This window comes from Prosopis cineraria, unplaced genomic scaffold (assembly GCF_029017545.1).
Source record: "Prosopis cineraria cultivar Desert tree isolate PC_DT_omini unplaced genomic scaffold, ASM2901754v1 PC4, whole genome shotgun sequence".
Lineage (NCBI taxonomy): Eukaryota > Viridiplantae > Streptophyta > Magnoliopsida > Fabales > Fabaceae > Prosopis > Prosopis cineraria.
Genome location: NW_026555335.1, coordinates 24821980 through 24845580, shown reverse-complemented (window position 1 = coordinate 24845580; position 23601 = coordinate 24821980). Strand labels below are relative to the sequence as shown.

Genomic DNA, 23601 nt, shown 5'->3' with positions numbered 1-23601 from the left:
TCTACCATGAAATGGCATTTTTCAAAGTTAAGCACAAGCTTCTTTTCAATGCACCTACCAAGCACTTTATCTAAAGAATGCAAGCATGAATCAAAGGACTCACCATACACAGTAAAATCATCCATAAAGACTTCCATGCAATGTTCAATAAAATCACAAAATATGGACATCATGCATCTTTGAAAAGTACCAGGTGCATTGCAAAGACCAAAAGGCATCCTCCTATAGGCAAATGTACCAAAGGGGCATGTAAAGGTAGTCTTATCTTGGTCACTAGGAGCTATAGGAATCTGAAAATACCCACTAAACCCATCTAGGAAGCAATAATGGGACTTGGAAGCCAATCTCTCAAGCATTTGATCAATAAAAGGCAAAGGAAAATGGTCCTTCCTAGTCACATTATTGAGCTTCCTATAGTCTATGCACACTCTCCAAGCATTTTGAACTCTAGTTGGAACAAGCTCTCCTTTCTCATTTTTTACCACAGTAATCCCCCCTTTCTTAGGTACAACTTGGGTTGGAGACACCCACTCACTGTCAGCTATAGGATAGATGATCCCAGCACTAAGTAGCTTAACAACCTCTTTCTTTACCACATCTAAAATCAATGGGTTAAGTCTCCTTTGTGGTTGCCTAATGGGCTTAGCATTGTCCTCAAGAAAAATTTTATGTGTGCACACAATAGGGTCAATACCAGGAATGTCAGCCAAAGTCCAACCAATAGCATGTATGTTCTTTCTCAACACATCAAGTAATGCATTTTCTTCCTCAAGAGATAAAGAGTTAGAAATTATTACCGGAAGCTTCTCATTCTCAATGAGATATGCATACTTGAGATTGGATGGTAAAGGCTTCAACTCCAAGGTAGGTGGCTCTACACAAGAGGGAATGAGCTTCTTCAAGTCTAATTTGGTGGAATATTCCATGGTACTATCTTGTCTTTTAGGCTTCTCACTTGTTTTTGATTTCTCCTCTTCTTTCTTTACAGCCTCCCCCTTTTCTTGCAACTTGTCCTCAAGTGCTTGGACTTGAGCCACGGCCTCGACATGTGAAAGTGTAGAATTTTCCTCCAATAGCTTGGGAATCCTAAGAACATCAAGCTCGAGTGGAGAAAAACTCATAGATTCGGCCTTAATGGCTTTAGTACCTACAACACAAGAAGATATACCCTTCTCAAGCATTTCAAGATCAAGCATAGGAGATATTTTAAACAAATCATGAGAAGAAGTAGTTGCATCATTCAAGCATGCATCAATCTCTAAACAAATAGGACAACTACATCCATCAATACATGTAGTAGTAACAAGAGACAAATCATCATCAACATGTGAGAAAGAATCAAGCATGTGAGACTCACAAGCATCATGAAGCAATAACTCAATGGAACTTACACCTAACAAAGAATAATCCTCAAAAGGATGTTTCATTGCTTCATATATATTAAAAATAACATGATCCTCTCCACATTTCAAAATCAAACTACCTTTTTCCATGTCAATCAATGTACGGGCAGTCCTCATAAATGGCCTTCCTAAAATCAAAATATCATCCCCACTCCCTTCTTTTGACATATCAAGCACATAGAAATCCACAGGAAATAATAGACCTTTAACACAAACCAACAAGTCTTCTACTACTCCATGTGGTCTTCTAACACTTCTATCCGCTAATTGGCATATCATAGGTGTCTTATGCATGCAATCAAGACTCAAGGCATGATAAATTGAAAGAGGCATAACATTAATGGCTGCACCTAAGTCTATCAATGCATGAGAAAAATGTGTGTTGCCAATCTTGCATGGAATTGTGAAGGAACCGGGGTCCTCACATTTTATAGGGAGTTGAGGCTTCATGATAGCACTCACAGATGAGGGTAATTGTACCCTTGCATTAGGCCTAAATTTTCTTTTATTTGTACAACAATCTTTCAAAAATTTGGCATACTTAGGAAAGTTCTTAACTACATCCATCAAGGGTACATTAACATGAATCTTGTGGAAGAAATCATATACCTCTTGATCAAATTGTCCCTTTACTTGCTTAGGGACCACTTGTGCTTGTGGAAAAGGAAGCTTCTTCATAATCTCTTGACTTTGCTTTCCTTCTTCCTTCCTTGAACTCTCCTTTCTTGTTTCACTTTGCTCGGCCTCTCCCTCTTTTTCCTTACTAAACAACTCGGCCATAGTCCCCTTTTCCACCTTAGATGGTGGTTGCTCACATATGATCTCCTCAATGTTTTCATCCTCATCATCTCTACAAAAAGATGCATCATTAGGAGCAAAAGAAGAACTAGAAACATTAACATCAATTGAAGAATTTAAAGAGGGCTTCTCGGCCTTCCCTTGTCTTTTGTCTTCTTGTACTCTTTCTCCCAACTCCTTGCCACTCCTCAATGTGATAGCATTAAGATTAGCTTTAGGATTAGCAACGGTGTTGGATGGTAATGTAGAGGCTTGAGCATTGGCTGCACTTAATTGGTTAGCAAGCATATTCATTTGAGAAGTAAGGGCATCAATTTTAGAGTTCATGTTCTCACACTTGTTACCCATACTCTCTACCTTGTTCCCTAAGCCATCATACATGTTTTTATACAAAGAGTTCATTTCAATCAACTGCTTACGTAACACATTCACATCATTAGAAGAGTTCGAATTAGAAGAACTCTCAATTGGAACAAGCCTCCTATCACTATAAGAATTAGAAGAAGGTGTAAGAGAATTACCACTTGGATTGTAGCTTTGAGAAGAGCTACCTTGAGACAAATGAGGTGGAGGGTCACGGCCAAAGGTGTTTTGATAGGATCCTCTTTGTTGATTGTCTTGTAAAGCCACATTTGGATTTGAATAGGAGAAATTAGGATGGTCTCTCCATGAAGGGTTGTAAGTATTAGAATAAGCTCCTTGCCCTTGCCTCCCACCATAGGATTGTTTTCCATTGTAGATAGCATTTACTTGTTCAAACTTAATAGGACAATTGCTTTCTACATGCATAGGTGAGTCACAAAAAGTACAAGAATAAGGGACAAGTGCTTGAGAAGTACTTACATTGCTCACTTGAGATATTTGTGGAGCCAACATTCTCCCAATCTTGGCAGCTAGCAAGTCCACATATGAATCATTAAGAACTGAGGAACCTACCATATTCACATTTCTCTTTTCCCTTGTAGAGTATTGAGCACCACTTGAAGCCATCTTGTCAATTAGTTCCCAAGCCTTTAAGGAAGTGAGGTCAATCAAGCATCCACCACTAGCGGCATCAATGTTAACTTTGTCTCTTGGAATCAAGCCCTCATAGAAATATTGGACTAAATTCTCACTAGAAATTTGATGGTGTGGGCATTTAGCCAAAAGGCCTTGGAATCTAGTCCAATACTCATAGAGACTCTCATCCTCTCCTTGTTGGACCCCATAGATTTGCTTTCTCAAATTGGTGACCTTGGAATTTGGAAAGAATTTATCTAAGAAGAGTCTTCTTAGCTCGGCCCATGTGCTCACTTTCACATAAGAAGGGTAGTTGAAATACCACTCCTTTGCTAAACCTTCAAGAGAAAATACAAAAGCCTTAGCTTGAACATCATCAACATTTACATGCATAGGCTTCATAGTATCACAAACCAATAGGAAAGTATGCAAAAACCTATGACAATCCTCTCCTGGTAACCCATGAAATTTAGGCAATGCATTAATCAAGGAGGATTTAATTTCAAATTGAACATTAGTAGGAGGAACATATAAGCCATAAGGATTATCATGCCAATTAGGTTGAGTTAATTGCCTAATGCTCCTCTCCTCTCTAGGGTTATGCAAGCCTTCAAATTCATTATTAACATGGCCATCATCATGCAAATTCTCATTCCCATTCCCATGGCCCTCATTATGCACATGCTCATGTCCTAAGATACCTTCCATTGTTGAATTACAAACCAAATGAGAATCAAGAATAGGTTGTGATCTTCTCAATCTAGAAATAGTCCTTTCAATTTCTGGATCTAATTCAACAAAAGAGGTATGTTTTCTTCGGGTCATGCACTAATCAAGCTCAAGAAAATTAAGAACAAAGAACAAGCTAAACTAAAATGCAAATCAACATGAAACAATTCAAAACACACAAAAGCAAGAGAAATAATTTTTTTTTATTTTTTTTTATTAAACTCAATAGCAACAAAATGAAAAAAAAAATAACACCAAACAAGTAGAAAGAGAGTTAGAAATGCTCAATCAAGAAGCTTTGGCAATTCTGGAATTCGCACAGTAGGCTCTCTGGAGACAGTGAACTTGTGAATTTTCTATCAGCAAATCCACATGATAAATTCCCCTGAAACTTTTATGAGAAACACAAGAGATATACAGGAAAATTATATAAAACTTTTAGATTAAAAATCCTGCCCAATCGTTCCCAGAATTTTTCACAAGTTGGTCCTCAAGTCTGGAGAAACAGGATTTCGTCCAGAAGACCTTCAGAGCTTCTAACAAACTTTCAAATAGGAAAATGGAAAAATTGAAGAAAATCCTAAACACAAGAAACAAAGATAAGACAGCGATAAGAAAAATGAAACTGGAATCAATCAATTTGAACGCACAAAGAGGAAGATATGCTAACTCAAAGTTGAAACAGGGTTTTGGAAATCCTCTGTAATGGCTCCCTGGACCTTGTTAGATTGTAAAATTTCCACAGGACACTTCCCACGTCCAAAATTGACCAAACCAATTTTAAAGTGAAGCTAGGATATAGAGCTTTCAATGAAATAAATTTCAAGTTCAAATTCCCTCAGACTCATTCCCAGTTAATTTTTCAATTTCAGACAGAGACACTAGAAACAGAGTATTTTCAGCTCTACACCAAACCAACGAAAATTGCATTAATTTTTTTTTTCTTTTTCAAAACAGAATAAAAACACTCAAAACACACAAAAAACACTAAACAAAACACAAAACACAAATTTTTATAATTTTTCAAAAAAATTTTCAGGAACACTAAAAATGTAAATTAAGTACTAAACAACCTTAGAATTAAACTTAAACCATTCCCCGGCAACGGCGCCAAAATTTTGATAGGAAATTAGTCGCTTATCCTCAAAATTACACTAAAGCTAACCCTAATGCAATATAGGGCCAACCCTAGGTCATCTCCCAAGGAATGGTTTTAAGTCTAATTGAAAGTTATCTAGTGAAATAAATCAACCAAAGTTTGTAGGAATTTAGTTATCTAGCTAATTATCTAAACTAATTACCTAATATGCAAGTAATTAAAATGCTAGTGAAAGTGAGTGAAATGAACTTCCCTTTTTACAATAATGGAACCCTAGAGATTAGTTGATTTTGGACTCATTATCTTCTCATGATTAGGCTAAGTTTAGCTTCCCTTTCCTCTTGACTAAAGCTGTCATGACTTAAGAAAATTATCCTAAGCCAATTAACCTAATTAGCTAACCTCCCTAGGTCTTAGATTAAAGTCCCTAGTTCAATTAACCAATTGGTGAAGACATTAGCCAAGTGATTCATTCAAAATCCTCTCTCAACAGCCATGGTCAAACACATAAATTGAGCAACCACAAGATTATGTCAAGCTACTCAACAACACAAGCATTAACACCACAAGATTATGCAATATTAACACAAGAAATTCACTAATTGAAAAACACAAGATTATGTGCCAAACAAAGAGTGGCAAAATTCAGTCATGGCTGTCCAAGGAAGAAATTAAATGAAACAATCCTCTCTCTTTACATCAACATCAAATTCAAATTAGAATTTATAAGCTAAGATGATTAGACCCTAGATTAAGGAATCTAACCATCTAGTAAAAAGAGAAGAGGATAGGAAACAAAAGAACTTAGCCAATTTGAAGCTCAAGACTCATCCTCCATCTTCATCTCTCTAGGATTCCACAAAGAAACTTAGCCAATCTTCATCTTCAAGAACCCTAGTGATTGCTTGTGAAGGCCAAACTCCATAGCTCTTGAATGATGGAAATGAGCTTCAATCCTTGTGAAAATGGAAGGGATGGAACGAAAATGAAGAGAGGAGAAGAATGGTATGAGTTTTGTGGAGGTTTGGTGGCTGAAAATGGAGGTTAGGGTGCTGGAAAATGAAGAACAAAAGAGAGAAAATGAAGAACACTATGAACAAGAGAGAGAGAATGTGGAAGATGAATGAGATATGTGTTGGATCCCATTTGAGACTTAAAATGGCGTGCTCCTTGGTGTCTCCCATCAGCTGAAGCTTAATTAAAATAAGGAAAAAGAAATTAAAATGTAAATGGGAGCCTTGTCACACTTGCAAGGTGGCAACTTCCTATTGGTTTGTAGATGATTCCAATGTGTGCCTAATTTCCCATGTGTCATCCATATCATTTTAGCTGATCTAATCCCTCAAAATAATCATAATTCACGTGCAAACCATCAGCCATTGTCCTCAAGGAGTGTTGACCTCAATTGCCCAATTGATGCACAAGTCACATGCCACCTATGTCACATAAATCACATAATTCAATTAAATAGCATATGATATAATAAAATCTAATTCATGTCCAGAATTAAATTCATAATTAGAAGGGAGAATTTATTAAATTAATCAAGTTTCAGGCTGCACAAAATTATATAAAAATTTTCACACAAAGGCAAACCAAAAACTAGGACAAACTAAGACACTTAAGAAAGTGTTGACTTTTTTATTTAATTACTCCCAAACTAAAATGAATTTTAAAAATATAATTTCACCATTCATCAACTGGACATAAAATGCACTTTGTCAATTTTTCTTGTACATTTTCTCAAAAGTTCATTTTTTGGACCAAAATGCCCCTAGTGCACTGATCGTAGAAACTTAGGCAAAGTTCCAAATCTAATGCAATGTGTGCACTTGAAGGTGATAAATCATTAATAAAATGGTCCTAATTGACAAATAAAAGTGGGTAAAAAATGTGTTCCATCACCGTGTCCTTTCCTATGTTTCACCTCTTGAAAAATTAAAAGAGTCCCATTCCATAGCCCATCTTGACACCAATCTCCCTCTTAAAATATTTGGTTGTACCTCTTTTGTTCACTCTCACTTTTCACAAAAATTGGAACCAAAAGCTATAAAGTGTATTTTTCTGGGCTATTCATCAACTCAAAAAGGTTATAAATGCTTTGTGTAATGTCTACCTTGACATTACCAAAATTCACCACATAATCACAACAAACAATCATAATTAGGAGCAATCCTTGCTCCTAAGATCACATTATTATATATAAGGGTTAAAACTAATAATATTTTAGAAATAATTATCAAATATTTGAAATCCTATAAAAACCCTTCAAATTGGTAGTTTGAGCTCAAACTTAATGATTTATAAAGGTATTGGAAGCATGGAAAAGTTTTGGGAAGCAAAACACTTCAAAAATTACTCAAAAATGTCATTTTTGAGTGTTTTGGTCCATGCGCCGCGCAGCTCATGGTCCATACACTGCGGCATGTGGCACAGAAAGCCAAGTTTTCTCGCTATACCGTGCATTGCAGCTTGCACAAAATGCGTTGTGATGACTTTTCTAGACAAACTTCAAACGCACACCATTTTTACATATGATGTCCGATTAGAGTGTTTCAAGCACCCACTTGAAGCTTATTCAATAAGCTAACTAATGGCACAAGTTTCATTATGATCTGACACTGTATGAGAATTTTAGACACTCAGATGCGAAAGTTAGTTTTTAAAGCGATTTTCAACCATCCAAGCACCCAAAACTCATAACTTATACCATTAAACCATTATGAGGCTTGAATCAAGTCTAATGGAACAAAATACACTTGATTGGGCATTCAAACACACCAAAACATACCAAGCATAAAATTTGGTCACTCAATAGTCTTTTCACCCAATATGGCCAGAAATACACAATCAACACTATATGCACTATTTGGCTTATATTGCCACATAATATACTACATATACATTGTCACCACATAGATAAAACATTCCTTACACTTGTATTAGTATTTTAGTCCATCACCACAAAAATTACCACATATTCACATTATATACAATATTGGGCTAAAATACAAAATAACATAGTGTGAAACAAGTGCAACCAATCAAAATAATATGCATTCCTAGTTGGCAACATATAATCTTATCCATATAAGTTTATGTACATGATTCAAAATAAAATCAAGCTTTACAATGAGATTGTAGCTCATATGCTAGCCCTTGCCCGATTCCTTCCCTAGCTTAATCGCATTGGTAGGCCCTGTAAAATGATAAACATAAGGTGAGATAAAAATCTTAGTAACTTAGATAATCTACATTATTGATTAACATGCCAAGTTATAGACAAGCCTTAAATCAAGTAAAATAAGCACAACATATAAAATCACCACAAGTTACATACATGATCCCTAACCATTCGGTCCTCCAATACTCCCGACCAAATCAATAGGCCATTTCACATAACCAAACCACATGTATAGTCCCCAAGCTCACCATCCATGATAGGACTACCCGACCAAGGTGTTCTAAACCACTTTTGGACTACTGGTTCTCTCTATTACAAGTAAATGGGGTGTCGTTACTCCAACACCACATCCTACGGATGCTAAGGAGTATATTCTCCAACTCTGCACCCTTTTGGGTATTAAGGAGAGTAAGTCTCCAACACCGCAACCATTTTTGGGCACTAAGGAGAGTAAATGCTACACGTGGCGTCCCAAGGTGCCAGCAGTGCCATATAGACTTAATCTTCACTAACTCCACTAGTGTGACCTCCCACCCTCTTATGTGCCACAATTCACTACATATCTCCACTTGACCATGCATAAATAACTTTCCAAGAAAATATAATAAATCTTACCATTTATTTCAAAAATATAAAATTTCACAAACCAATACTCCACTTATTTTCTAAAATAGTTAACCTTTAAAGAATTTATACATATATACTCAACAAATTATAGAAAAATAACTTGAGAATAACTTATATAAGGTAATAAATAATGCAAATTATCTAGTTACCTCAACCTTTTTGTTACTAAAAGGGTTACCTATGGTACTAAATTTCTTCTTGTGTCAAGGTAAGTCTTTCCACACTACAATCTATATCAACAAGTACCATATGTTAATTTTCAATTAACACAAACACTATTAGCTACTAATAACCTCTTAATTCTCCCACTTCTCACTCATATTCTCAACAAAGAGGCTTGCTAAGATTAGAATTTGTTCATACCATCCTTTCAAGGCTCCCTCTAACTCTCTTACAACATAACACTTAATATTTCAACTTATCACACTTCAAAACCTCATGATCAAGTTAGGGCTTGATCCAACTTTTACCAAACAAGAAAGTAGCTTCATATTACCACATATCCAAGATTAATAAACCTAAATCAAACCTTTAGAGTCAATAGAAACCTTCAAAACATAGACCCATAGCTTAATCTAATCAGAGCAAATTCTCCAACTTTCAAATACCATGAAAAATGAGATGAAAAGGTAGAGGAGAAGGGTAGGAAACTTACTCAAAAGTTTGAAGGCTCAATTTATCTTCAAAATCCTCCCAAAATGATGCCCTAGCAGTGCCCAAAGTTGCTCCTTTCATGCTCTAGGTTTCCACCACAAAAACTAACTTTTTTCTAATCATTTTTAAAATTTTAAGTTGCCTACTGTGTCGTTCGCCGTAGCACACGCCATACAAGTCGTGGCTCATGACGCAGTGAGCAAAATGTTGATTTTGCTCCCCTTGATGCCATCCAACTTGATCCGAGTTTTAACTTAACTCAATTTAGAGCCAAATATAACCCAAAAATCCAATTAACAACCCAAAAACATAATTAAATAAATTAATCATATTTTTAACTAATTTATCCCTTAATTAGTCAATTTTTTTTCAAATTTGAAGTTTTCAAATGTTACACTTTGATCCTCATACCCGATGCCTGTACATTAGTAAGGATGTCATGTTTGTCGAAACTGAACCTTTCTACCCAAAAGCCTCAAGTCAGGGGGAGAGGAGGAGTGATGTGAATGACTTTCAGCTTTTGGATACTATTTCTGAAATTCCTGAATCTCTTCCAACATCAGAAAGGACACTTACAACTCCAGAAAACTCCCTTCCAGAGTTAACAGATCCTAATTTAATTGTCCAAAAACCCACTGAGCCTAGGATCCAACCTTCTAAGCCAGAAACTGAAGTGAAAAGTCTCTCAAAGCATAATAAGAATGCAGGTAGTGCACTGGAGAAGACACTAATAGTTTACTCAAGGAAAATGTAGAGGAATAAAGAAACTATTATGCTTGAAGCACAACTAGAATCTAAGCCAATAGAGGTTCCTAGAGCTAAGACTGAGGGAAGTGAGAGCCCCCTGCATGAACGTGGGGGGTTGAAATTGAAGAATCTGGTGATATGGACTTGCCAGCCTTAAAAAACCCAGAACCTATACACAACATCCTATTCAAGGATTTGAAAGTTATCTTACTTTATCTCCCCAGTATCGTGCCTTTATAACTAATCTTGATAAGGTGAGGGTTCCTAAAGATATACATGAGGCACTCAGTATACCAGAGTAGAAGAATGCTGTGATGGAGGAGATGAATGCCTTAAGACAAAATGGCACTTAGGAGATAGTAGAGCTACCTCAAGGGAAGAATATTGTGGGATGCAAGTGGGTTTTTACCCCTAAATATGATGTTGCAGGTAACTTGGATAGGCTAAAAGCCCGATTAGTGGTAAGGAGATTTACTCAAACCTATGGTTTAGACTACAAAGAAACATTTGTGCTTGTAGCCAAACTTAACACCATCGGAATTTTGATTTCTATAGCCATAAACATGAACTGGCAGCTGCACCAATTGGATATTAAAACTGCTTTCTTGAATGGTGATCTAAAAGAAGTGTTCATGACATTGCCCTTAGGTTTTGATGCAGGAAAGCCCAACAAAGTGTGCAGATTGAAAAAGTCTTTGTATAGTTTAAAGCAATCACCTTAGGCCTGGTTTGATAGATTTTCAAAGGTTTTGAGAATTAAAGGGTATAAGCAAGGGTTATCTGATCATACTATATTTGTAAAGTCTGAAAGTGGAAAAAGGTGCATAATCATTGTATATGTTTATGATATCATCATTACAGGTGATCATGAGGAGGAAGTAACCAAAATAAAGAAGGCTCTAGGTCAAGAATTTGAAGTGAAGGATCCTGGCAACTTAAAATATTTCTTGGGCATGGAAGTTGCAAGATCACAGTATGGGATTTATGTGTCCCAAAGAAAGTATATTCTAGATCTATTGACTAAGACAGGCATGATGGGGTGCAAACCAATAGATACACCCATTATAGTAAAAAGGAAGAAAAAGGAACAAAAGAAAGATACAGAGGAAGAAGAAGAATTAGAAGAAGAGCTGGATGAGGAAGAAAATGAACCAGTAGACAAAGAAAGATATCAAAGATTAGTAGGGAGGTTAATCTATCTCCAACACACTCGGCCAGATATAGCTTTTGCTGTAAACATTACAAGCCAGTACATTTGTGATCCAAGAAAGAGACACATGGAAGCTATACATAGAATTTTGAAGTACTTGAAGGGAACGGCTGGAAAGGGGTTATTATTCAAGAAACAAAACCTACGGTCTATTGAGATCTATACAAATGTGGACTGGGGAGGAGTATACCAAGATAAAAGGTCAACATCAGGATATTGCTTATTCATATGGGGCAACCTTGTTACATGAAAAAGTCAAAAAGAGAGTAGTCTCAAGAAGTAGTGCAAAATCAAAATTGAGAGCCTTAGCTCAGGGCATCACTGAAATATTATAGGTAAGACGTGTCTTAGAGGAAATACAAATCCAAGTAGAGTTTCCATTAAGACTCTACTATGATAACAAAGCAGCAATTAGCATGGCATTAAACCTAATTCAACATGAATGATCTAAGCACATGGAGATTGATAGACACTTCATAAGAGAAAAGGTTGAAGAAGGAGTTGTGTGCCTCATCTACTTACCAACTAGACTCTAAGTTACTGATATGTTAACTAAGGGTCTCCATAAGCCATCATTTGATAATTGTATAAGCAAGTTGGATATGATTAACATCTATAATCTAACTTAAGAGAGAGTATGGTCAGATAAATATTAATTGTATATATTATTATGAGTATATTTCGGGTAGATATCAGGGAGATAATTGAGTATTTATTTAGGAGATATTGTGCAATACCAAGATCTGATTCTAGCTCCATGATTCCCGGAGAGATAGTCACAAACTCACTTGTATATATCTATATATTCTCGTTTTGTCAATATACGCATTTTTACACAGTAAATTGCTACAGTGGGGCTACCCATAATAGTTTCAAAAATTGTTACAAAGTTCCTTTTAAAGACTAGACTGTTGTATTAAATCCTCTTAGACCTAACTAGGCCTATGAAGAGCAACTAAAAATTGTTTAGGATTACAAGCAAAGGAGAGATCACCTTGATTGTGGCATAAGTGAGAGAGAAAAGAAAGAGAGTATTATTTTACTTGAGAATGAATCAAAAGAGAGAAAAAAGAGTGGTGAGAAAGAGAGAAATAGAAAATTAGAATGGTGGGAGTGAAAGAAAATAGTGAAAAAAAATATTATTATATGGAAAAAGTCATATTCAAGAGGCTTTGATGAGTGAGCAAGCTCTTACTGTAATTCCCAAAAATATTTATTTTTCTACTGACTCTCTTAACCCCACTTTGCTTTCTAGTGTCATCACTTTGTTGCAAGATTATAAAGATCTACTCCTTGATGAGGTTCTTGATGGACTTCCTCCCTTAGAAGAAATTGATTATAGGATAGATTTCTTACCTAAAGCTACTATTCCAAACAAGCCTACTTATAGGGCTAACCCTAAAGAGACTAAGGACATCTAGTGGCAAATAGAGGAGTTGATGATGAAAGGCTTTGTGGGTAAGAGCCTCAGCCCTTGTGCTATCCTAGTTATCTCTTCGAGGATGTGTGTTGATTGTAAAGTAATCACCAAAATCACTGTAAAATATTGTTATCATATCTTTAGACTTGATGATATGCTTGATGAGTTGCATGGTGCTTCTATCTTTTTTAAAATTAATCTTAAAAGCCGATATCATCAAATTCACATGAAAAAGGATGATAAATGAAAAACTGCCTTTAAAACTAAGTTTGGATTATATGAATGGTTAGTTATGCCTTTTGGTTTAAGAAATGCTCCTAATACTTTTTGGATTTATTGTTGGATCACAAGGAATCCATGTGGATGAGGAGAAAGACAAGGCCATTCATGAATGGCTAAACCTTAAGAATGCAAGTGAAGTAAGAAGCTTCCAAGACTTAGCAAGCTTCTATATGATATTTGTTGTTAGAGATTTCTCTAGTATTGCTGCCCCTCTTAATGAGCTTGTTTAGAAGAATGCGACTTTCACATAGGGTGAGACACATGAAAGGGCTTTCCAAACCCTAAAGGATAAATTGACTAATGCCCTTTTACTTGTTTTGCCTAATTTTTCTAAAGCATTTGAAATTCAATGTGATACTTCTAGTATTGGTATTGGTGCTATTTTAATCTAGGATTCTAAGCCCATAACTTACTTCAGTGAAAAGCTACATGATACAAATTTAAATTATTCAACCTATGACAAAGAGCTCTATACTTTGAAGAGGGCCATAGAAATTGGTAAAACTATTTATGGCTCAAGGAATTCATCATTCATTCTGATCATGGGAGTTTAAAATTTCTCAAGTCTCAAGGTAAGTTGAACAAAAGACATGCTCGCTGGATGTAGTTTATTAAGACCTTTCCTTATGTGATTAAGGAAAAACATTACTAACACTTTACCTAAGAGGAATACATTACTTTCCTATTTGCATGCTCAATTACTTGGCTTCAAGATTTTGAAAGATCTTTATAAACCTATCTGATTCTGATTTTGAAAGCATTTAGAAATCTTGTGAAAATCATAGATCTAGTGATTTCTTTAGATTTGATAAATTTCTTTTTAAGAAAAACAAATTGTGCATTCCTATGTGTTTTATGCATGAGTTGCTTACTAAAGAAGCACATGGTAATAGTTTGATAGGACACTTTAGTGTAGAGAAAATTGTGGCTATTTATCTAATCATTTCTTTTGGCCTCATATGTGGAAAGATGTCATATCTATTTGTGATAAATGCATTAAATATAGACAGGAAAAATCGTCCAACCTCATAAATTTTACTCTCTTTTATCCATTCCTCTCATCTTGGGGAACATATCTCTATGGATTTTATAATTGGATAACTTAAATCTTTTATAGGCAAAAATTTCATATTTGTTGTTGTTGATAAATTCTCTAAGATGGCACACCTTATTGCATGTGCTAGAACTAATGACATTGTTAACATTCCTGAGTTATTCTTTAAGGAGATTGTTTGTTTGCATGGTTTATCTAAGACCATTGTGAGTGACAAGGATGTGAAGTTTCTTATTGGGGACTAAGTTACTTTTCTTCACTATCACCTATTCACAAACTAATGGTCAAGCTAAGGTAGTCAATATAACTATGACTGCACTATTGAGAACAATAATTCAAAAGAATTTTAAGAATGGAGTAAACTGTTTACCTCATATTGAATTTGCTTACAACAGAGCTATTCATTCTTCTACTTTTTATTCTCCATTTGAAATTGTTTATGGTTTCAATCCACTCTCTCTTATTGATATTTTACCTTTGCCTTTTTCTGAGCGTGCTAACATTGATAGCAAGAGAAAACCTGAGTTTGTGCAAGACCTATATGCTAAAGTTAGAGCAAATATAAAGCGAAAGAATAAACAATATGCCAAGCAAGCTAATAAAGGTAGGAGACATGTAATCTTTGAACCTGGAGATTGGGTTTGGTTACATTTAAAGAAAGAGAGACTTTCTAGTCAAAGGAAATCCAAACTTTAAGCCCGAGGAAATAGACATTACAAGTTTTAGAAAGAATTAATAATCATGCTTACAAGATTGATTTTCCTAGCTCTTATGTCAATGTTAGTGCCATATTCAATGTTTCTAATCTATTTTTATAGGATTCTATAGATTCCAGGACAAATTCTTTGTAACTAGAAGGGAATGATGGACCCAATGACATGAATGACATTGCATTAATGACAGTGATGCTTGAGGATGGCAAGCATGAGCATGGTGGCATGCTAAGAGCCTAAAGTAAGGAGTAAGGAGCCCAACACTTTTAATCCAACATGCCTAAAGACCTTTTACAATATATTAGAGATCCAATGACAAAAGTCCAAACTAAAGCCATGAAACAAGCTTTGTTCAATCTTATGCAAGAAGTCCAAGAGCTAAGAGAATGTTGCAGCACTCCTCTCAAGCCTAAAAAAGAGCATCTAGGTGTATATAATGTGTTTAAATCCAAATTTATGAAGAGTCAAGCCCAAGAGGTGAAAACCCTGACCCAATGCAAGGAAGACTACAAGTGGAGCCTCTTACAAGCAAGAAGGCATGAAACCCTAGTAAAAAGGTCAAGGGTCATGTGATTTTGAGTCCTTTATGATCCTTTGATTGTCTCCTTAATTATTTTTTAATTTAGTAGTCCTTTGACTTGACTCTTTTTCTTAAAGAGCAAGACTAGTTATAGTTTTCTATTTTGAGTATAGTCAAAGATTAGGATTAATCATATTATAATTTTAGGATCACATCTCCTTAATTATGTGGCTGAATATTTTTTTATTTTATATTATTTTCATTCTCCTATTAGTATTAGGAAATTAGGGTTTTAATTTTAAGAAATAGTATTTTTGTATGAGCCTATATATATATTAGGCATGCTCCTTCTTATAAAAGAAAGAAAAGTTGAATGAAATTATTCATTTTAAAGTTTATAACTCTTGTGAGCCTTAGTGCTTTATGGTGGCATCCCGTGTGAAAAATAAACATGATCAAGAGTATAATCAATTATTGTGCTGTCTTCGAAAGTTAGGTTCATATATGTAGGTGCTCTAGAAGATCTTGTCTTTAATCATTATTCCATTGTTTATTTCATTTCTTTCTTTGTTTTTATCATAAATTTCATCCCTTTTTTTTTGTTCTTATGTTTTGTTGTTTTTAAAGATTCTATCCATAAACTAGTACGATTCCGCTTTCGTGTCCTCTATCATTAATATCTTAACAGAACTTGTTAATTACTTAACTTTCCTTATCAAGCCCCTAACTCCCGCAACAAAACTACATTACTTGTTAATTACATAACTTTACTTGTTAACATATTAACAGAACCTATCAATTACTTAACTTTCTTGTTAAATCCATGACTCCACAACAAAACTAATATTATTTGTTAATCGCATAACTACACTTGTGAGTACCTTAATAGAACTTGTTAATTATTTAACTTTCCTTGTTAAGTCCGTTACTCTCATAACAGAACTACATTACTTGTTAATCATATAACTTTACTTATTAATTTCTTAAATGAACTTGTTAATTACTTAACTTTACTTGTTAAGTTCATGACTCTCACAATAGAACTACATTACTTGTTAAAATTGCATAACTTTACTTGTTAATTTCGTAGCCATACTTGTTAATTGCATAGCTTGACTTATTAATAACATAATAAGATTTGTTTAACCATTGTTAATACCATAACAAGTTTTACTTGTTAATTCCTCAACAATAATTGTTAAATGCCTATTTTCACTAGTTAAATGAACATATAATTTACATAAAAAATTGAGTTTGTTTGGGTTTTTCTTATCACTATTCATCAAATTGGATACTCAATTATATATATATATATATATATGTATATATAGAGAGAGAGAGCAATACCCAAAAACAAATAATATTAACAAGTAAAATTAAATAAATGACGAGCTACATAAGACTTTTAACAAGTCTACTTATTATACATATAATTTTAAGGGAGTTACAAAATTAACAAATAAATTTATGTGATTTGTAATGCAGTTCAATTAAAAGAGTCACAGATTTCATAAGTAAATTCAAGTAATTAATAAGTCCTGTTGAAAAATTAATAAGTAAATTTATATGATTAACAAGTAATGTAGTTTTATTATGGGAGTTATGAAATTAACAAGTAAAGTTAAGTAATTAATAAATATCTTTGAGGAATTAACAAGTAAAATTATGCAATTAACAAATAATGTAGTTCTTTTGCGAGAGTTACGGACTTAACAAGAAAAGTTAAGTAACTGACAAATCCTATTAAGGTGTTAATAAGTAAAATTATATAATTAACAAGTAATGAAATTTTGTTGTGGGAGTCATAAACTTGACGAGAAAAGTTAAATAATTGACAAATCCTATTAAAGTGTTAACAAGTAAAATTATACGATTAACAATATAATTCTGTTGCGGGAATCATTGACTTAACAAGAAAAGTTGAATAATTAGCCAAGCCTATTAAAATATTAACAAGTAAAGTTATAACATGACCAAGTAACATAATAATCAAGTGGTTTGCAAATAAAATTTATATATATATATATATATAATTTTATACATTATATAATTAAATGAGTCCAATAACTTGGAGGCCCATTTTTTTTCTTTTTTTAGTGAGCCTGGTTATGGGTTTTAAACCCACCCTTAGCCACCTTTGAAAAATTTAATCTTCTTAGCACCACTAGCTGACAATCAAAGCTTTAACTACAAAGATCCATTGAATATTGTCGCAACGAGAGTTCTGTCACCAATGGTGGCACTTCAGCAATAATGGTTGGTTTTTTTTTTTTTTCCTTTTAAATAAATGAAAAACTTTTGGATCATTTCTTTTCAAAAACAATTTCAATTTAGTCTACGTCCTGCAATGTAATTTCAAATTTTATTGAGCATGATTTGAAGATAAGTTACATTCCTAGTTCTTTACTGAAATTCTCCCTGTTTTAATACCTAGTGCTGGTGCAATAAACATGTAAACAGATTCCTAAATTAAATTGATTAACATGTTCTTTTTAATAAGAACGTGCTAGTCTCATTGTGCTCAAGCTTTGGGTAAAAAATTAGAAGTGACATTGCCCAACCTAGATTATTGGCCGTTACAAGATTTTTTTTTTTTTAAATGAGTTGATTTACAAATCCTTATATGTGATAAATAGATAGATTTATGATAACCTTTAAAAATTAAATCTAAGGCTGGTCCATCAAACTTCAGTTTGACAGGATAATCTTCCAAAACTAATCAACTTTGTTTACTTATACAACCAATGAAAATTTAAGCGCCAACGAAGAATTCAATTCTCAAAAAAATACAACAAAGCACAGCACTGTCCATAACAAATTGAAAAATAATAATACAAAACCAAAATTGACCAATGCTAATTAAGGCGCTACCTGAATGGTTTAGCAGCAATGTGGTCAAAAACTTATTGAAATTATGTGGATAATGCCGGCCCAGATGTATGAACTATTCCCCACAGAATCACTTGCTCTCAATGTCGTAAAGATCAGTTCTGGATATAATCAATTAAGGATAAAAACAATTACACAGATATCAAAGAGAGAGATCTATTGAATTCAGCAAAACAGGACCTTCCACTTTCTATGAGAACAATTACAATATTATACTTTGGTAAATCCATGTCCATCGAATCCTGGCCTAGTGAGGAGTATAATAGAAACAAATAAGGAAAGATGATAGAAGAGAGGGAAGGGGATTTATGATGTCCGAACCACCTCAGTTTAGCGGACATGAGGGTCCATGAGGAAAAGTCGTTGGGACTTACCAGAAACCATCAATCAGATTTATCATCATTTTGTGTAGTCCTGAATGAGTTGGAAGCCAATAAAGATCAGTAACAACTACGGAAGGAAGTTTGGAGAAGATAATTCTGGAGGAGATGATCTTGAAACCGATCTTGTAGCTGTACTTGCTAGCAAGAACGAATCAGAAGAGGCAAACCCAACCACCATTGATGGAGCTGAGCCTCAGAAGACTAGAATGAAATTTAACTCCTCAACGCAAAAGGGCAAAAGAGGATGGAGAAGAATATCATGAGAGAGAGAACTGCTGGGGAGGCCAAAGGAGCAAGGGTCCACAATAATAGTTAACAGAAGAGGAGGAAGATACTAAGGGCAGAGGGTGAGTAAATAGGTCAAGTGGAGCATAAGTCACAAAAGGCTAGCAGAATGGACAAACACCTAACCAAATTAGGCTCTTTTAGAAGGTTGATCCTGAATAATCCATATTCATCAGTTATATAGATCAGTAACACACAGAAAAGCACTCAGCTTCCAATTCCAGCAAGGCTCATTGAACAGGCAACTGAAATTGATCAAGATAAGCTCACTTAGGAATTGAACAGCAGCTGAATTGAGTGATGAGGATTACAACTATGCTGATATGAGATTTAATGAAGTTCATGTGTACTGTAGCTTACGGACTTTGATGTCCTGAAGAACAATTGACACGACAGAATTCACCCTTGGTGACCTATCTTGGGTATATTCGAATTTGGTAGCAGCATCCATAGGTACAGTAGCTGGCTTTGCCACTAGCATCCCTGGCTTTGCCTCTTTCTGTGTTTTAGGACTTGAGGATGGGGAGGATGATTGGCAGATGAAAAGAAGTGGATGAATTATATCACATTCACACAAACAAGACAACAAGGAGCACAGAATAATCGTATAAGCAGCAGTTAGCCAGCTACAGAATCTGTGATTTACAAATTTAAGCTTTTGCAATTACCTTCTGATTATTTGAATGTTGATTACATGAAGATTTTGTAACCCCCAATTCTCTAATAAAGATATTTCACAACTTCTAAGTGAAACCTGCCTGTTGCTAAACATACATGATGTTCGTATCCTTCTTGCAATCATAACCCAACAGCTCTGTTCTAGTTTCAGCAGTTCCAAAATGAGCCCCAAACAAAACCTGAAAGCACTTTACCTCCCTTGCCTACATCTGAAACTGAAAAACTGAACCAGTCATTACAAAGACTCTCCAGTGATTTAAATCAAACCCTATTCCCTGTTACAATGAAATGTCCCATAACAACAATCAAACAACAAGAACACAGCAATGCTCACTATGCTTCTGAGAGGCCAGTCCCCCCTCACCCAGAATACAAAATATGACCTACCTTACAAATGACACTAACAACTACTATAAACCCCAAAAGCACCTTGCACAATATCCAACATTACTTTCTGCTAAAACAGACCTAACACCATCCTGAGTCAACTCTAAGTCTGTATAGCTTTCTCCTTAATAGTAAGAAGAGTAAGGTCAACTCTAGGTCTGTGTTTTAATTACGCTTTGTATAAAAAGACTGTAAGCTTCCTTCTTGTAAAAGAAACCTATGCAAGTGGTATGTTTCTAATTATTTTAACAGCAAGTGGGTGGTGGGAAGGAAACCATAGCTTATAAATAGAAGCTCTCTTGTATTTTGAAGGTAGACTTGGATGAACAAAACAGTTTGAGTGATTTTCTGATAGCTTCCCCTCCAGATCTTTCACTATGTCTCTTTCTCTTCCCCCTCCTTCTCTGTTCTTCATTCCCCTTCTCTCCCTCCCTGTTTCTATTCGCTGTCCCATTTTATCTCTATTTGCATAAGTGGCGCTGTGTGCATTACAAAGTGATTGTAATGCATTGTACACATGTTAGTTTAAGTGACACATCTAGTATCCTATGCATCTCTCTAGTTGGAATATGTCCTTCCCGGTATTATATTTGTATTCTCCATGAATTCAAAGTGTCAAACCCCTTTAGGTTTGAATTTACACCAGAACCTCAAATGAAATTTATAAAACATACAATTACAAACACCTCGCTTCCCCCACAAATTCACTCAAATAAATAGAGAAATAAATAACACTAGCCTTCCTTATTTTAAGTTTCAAAAGCATTAACTTGGACTACTGGTGATTTTTGCAGCACCGAATTAGATTATAATAAGATTTTAGAAGGAGAAATGCATAGGGAGCAAGCTCCTGATGGAAAACAATCTCAACTTGATATTAAAACCAGCAACAATCTGACAGTATAAATGTGCAAGTTTAATAAGAAAATTACGAAAAGGGAAAAAATGATAGAAAATACAGACACCCTCACTAGTTCCCTAGCGTTTAAGAGGCTAGAGTCTCTCCCTCACAATACTCACTTTCTGCTTGTCCTTCCTCTAAAACCATAGATCTTAATAATATCTTTACCAATATGCCTAAACATTCACAAAAACAACCTTTCCATAGACAGAAAGAGCCAATAAATGTCCATGGATATCAAATTTGCCAAAGTTCATAGTACCCACGCTTTGCTCCAAGTCAAGTCAAATAAATGTTAGTCTGTCTAATTATACAAAATTTTCAAATCAATTGTACCTGTCATCAATAATCACAACCCATCAAACTTGCCCAGACTTCACCATACACAACAGGGCAAATGCTTTATGCTTCAAGTCAGGTCAAATGAACATTAACTTGTGAAATCTAGGTCATCAAAATCATTTGCAATCAATAGTCATCATTTGTCAGATATAACCAGCACGATATATAGTTTATCATATTATATGATAGAATAAAAGCTTTGAAACATGTGTCGTTAGCTAGAAATGAAGCAGCCTCAAGAACCCTAGACAATAATTAAGAAATTCAGTAAATATACAAAATCCCAAAATTGTAAAATCCTTAAGAGCAGAACATTAAGGCTTCGAGTATCAAACAGGATATCCTCTAAAAAATATAACCTAAGCTGATGATTATCCTTACAAATACCATAATCAGATCACATTAACCCAGCTTGCAGGGCTTACATGGAACTCAACTCAATCAACTCCCCAATTTTCTCAACCTCATTTCTCTATAGTAAATTACTAATGCCCTTCCATTCCAATTTGAGCTAAGTAATTGGAGCTTGTAATTAACAGTAGATGTTAGACCAACTTTCAAAACTAACTTCAACCCCAAAAAACCGGGGGAGTAAGTGGACTTAGAAGGAAAGGAAGAATAACAGTACATATAGCTACACATTCTAAATATAATTGATGTTGTGGGACTAAGGATGATTATGGCACAGATCTGTAGCAAATGATCTTCTCATAACATATGAGTTATACTTAACATGATTTTAATAAAAATATTCCAGTCCCAGCTATAGAAAGATAACAATACAACGCAAGTCAAAAAAGGATACACTAGATAAAAGCCATGAGCAAACGCCCCCGCCAGCACAGCAGTGAACAAACGATCTCTTAAAACGGGTCTATGCCGGAGCGAAAGACGAACTGAAAAACAAACAAAAGCAAAGAGCGAAAATTGAATTTAAATATTGAAAAATACAAAACCCAGATTGAAAACCTAATTAAAAAAAAAATGAATGAAATTGGCGAAGGCGAAGGGGATAGTCAAAAGAAAAAACCCACTTAAAGGAAGAACGGGGGCGTATATGAGAGGAACCAGAAATTTGAAAGGGGCTCTCTTGGTTTGCCGCCTTACAGCATCTTCCCTTTTAACGAGAAATTAACGCCATCACAGAAAATCCAAAAGAAGAACAACCATTAGAGAGATGAACTCATCAATGATATTAAATGTAAAATTATCTGATCCAATTAGACTAAGTGATCGGCCTTACTGGTTGGAAGGACCGGACGGTGGAGCCATCTGGGATTCGATGCGGCTGGAATGCGAGCGGTGTGGGTTGTTGAGGGAAATGGCTCTGATCCAGCCTCAAATGGTGTAGAAGACTAGTTGCGGAAGTCCGTGGTGCCGGCCACGTTTGTCAGGGAGAATGACAAACGCGATGAAATAATTGAAGTTAAGTTTAAATGTTAAATATAAAAAATTTATAATTTAATCTTTTAACTTTGTAATTATATTTAAATAAATTTATAATTTATTTTTTAAATTTTAACATATAAAAAAATAAAAATTATTTTTTTCATTAAAATTCAAAATATAAGTGTTCGTGGTCAATAACAAATACCAAGTGTGTCAAAGACGCTGAGTCTCAATTGATAATAAAAGGATTCCGAATTCCCTTACCACAGTTTATTTGAATGTAAAAAGATACAAGACATTGGTAGAATAAGTGTTTGATTGTTATTGAAATATGAAAAGATTATAGACCTAAAATTGAAAACTAAAAAGGACTAACAAATGTAAAATTGCAAGTCTATGATTGAGTGTTGACTAGTTTCTTCTGTATTTTCTTTTTCTATTTATAGTGTCAAAGTAGCAGTAGCTTCTTCTTGAAACCTAGCATGTTTTGCCAAAGAATCTGCAATCTCACAAAACTCATGACATGGTCTTTATTCCATGCTCTTCATTTTGGTAACCAGCCTGTTTCACCGAGATACTTAGGCATAGATTTCGACATTACTTAAAATTGTGTCTTTCGTGCTAACAGTCTAATATTTGCAGCTAACGAGATTTTGGCATGTTTACTTATTGTGGCCCTTATTAAGCCTCGGGGCTAACCCTTTCATTTATATTGGGCCTGACGCTTCAATTACTCAACCCAACTAACCTTATGGCCTATTTGAGCGACGTTTTATATTTAGCCCAAAGAATGCCCCCCGCATGCCAATAGCTGATAATGTAAGCCACGTGGCACGTTTGAAAAAATTGAAACGTCGCTTCATTTTTTAGCACCCTTTTGCTAATATAAACTCATTTCTTTCTTTTGG

At 34.8% G+C, this 23601-nt stretch overlaps 1 protein-coding gene and 1 non-coding gene across 2 annotated transcripts; one reads left to right on the top strand and one right to left on the bottom strand.

Moving 5' to 3' along the window:
* Positions 1-3321: 3321 nt before the first annotated feature.
* LOC129310216 (small nucleolar RNA R71) lies at positions 3322-3428 on the top strand. The gene has a single exon (XR_008593054.1). It is a non-coding gene; the product is annotated as a small nucleolar RNA R71 (small nucleolar RNA).
* Positions 3429-18100: 14672 nt separating this feature from the next.
* LOC129309952 (uncharacterized) lies at positions 18101-22700 on the bottom strand. The gene is made up of 4 exons (XM_054951739.1): positions 22548-22700; positions 22339-22421; positions 22110-22200; positions 18101-18429 (listed from the first exon to the last, which is right to left on the bottom strand). The coding sequence occupies exons 1-4, from the start codon at positions 22574-22576 to the stop codon at positions 18399-18401; spliced, it is 234 nt and encodes a 77-aa protein (XP_054807714.1). The 5' UTR covers positions 22577-22700; the 3' UTR covers positions 18101-18398.
* Positions 22701-23601: the final 901 nt, after the last annotated feature.

Coding starts and splice junctions, on each gene's coding strand:
- LOC129309952 (XM_054951739.1), bottom strand. CDS start 22,576: ATGGCTCCACCGTCCGGTCCTTCCAACCA. Junction 22,422..22,547: donor CCGTCCGGTCCTTCCAACCA/GTAAGGCCGATC, acceptor TCTCGTTAAAAG/GGAAGATGCTGTAAGGCGGC. Junction 22,201..22,338: donor CGCCCCCGTTCTTCCTTTAA/GTGGGTTTTTTC, acceptor TTTGTTTTTCAG/TTCGTCTTTCGCTCCGGCAT.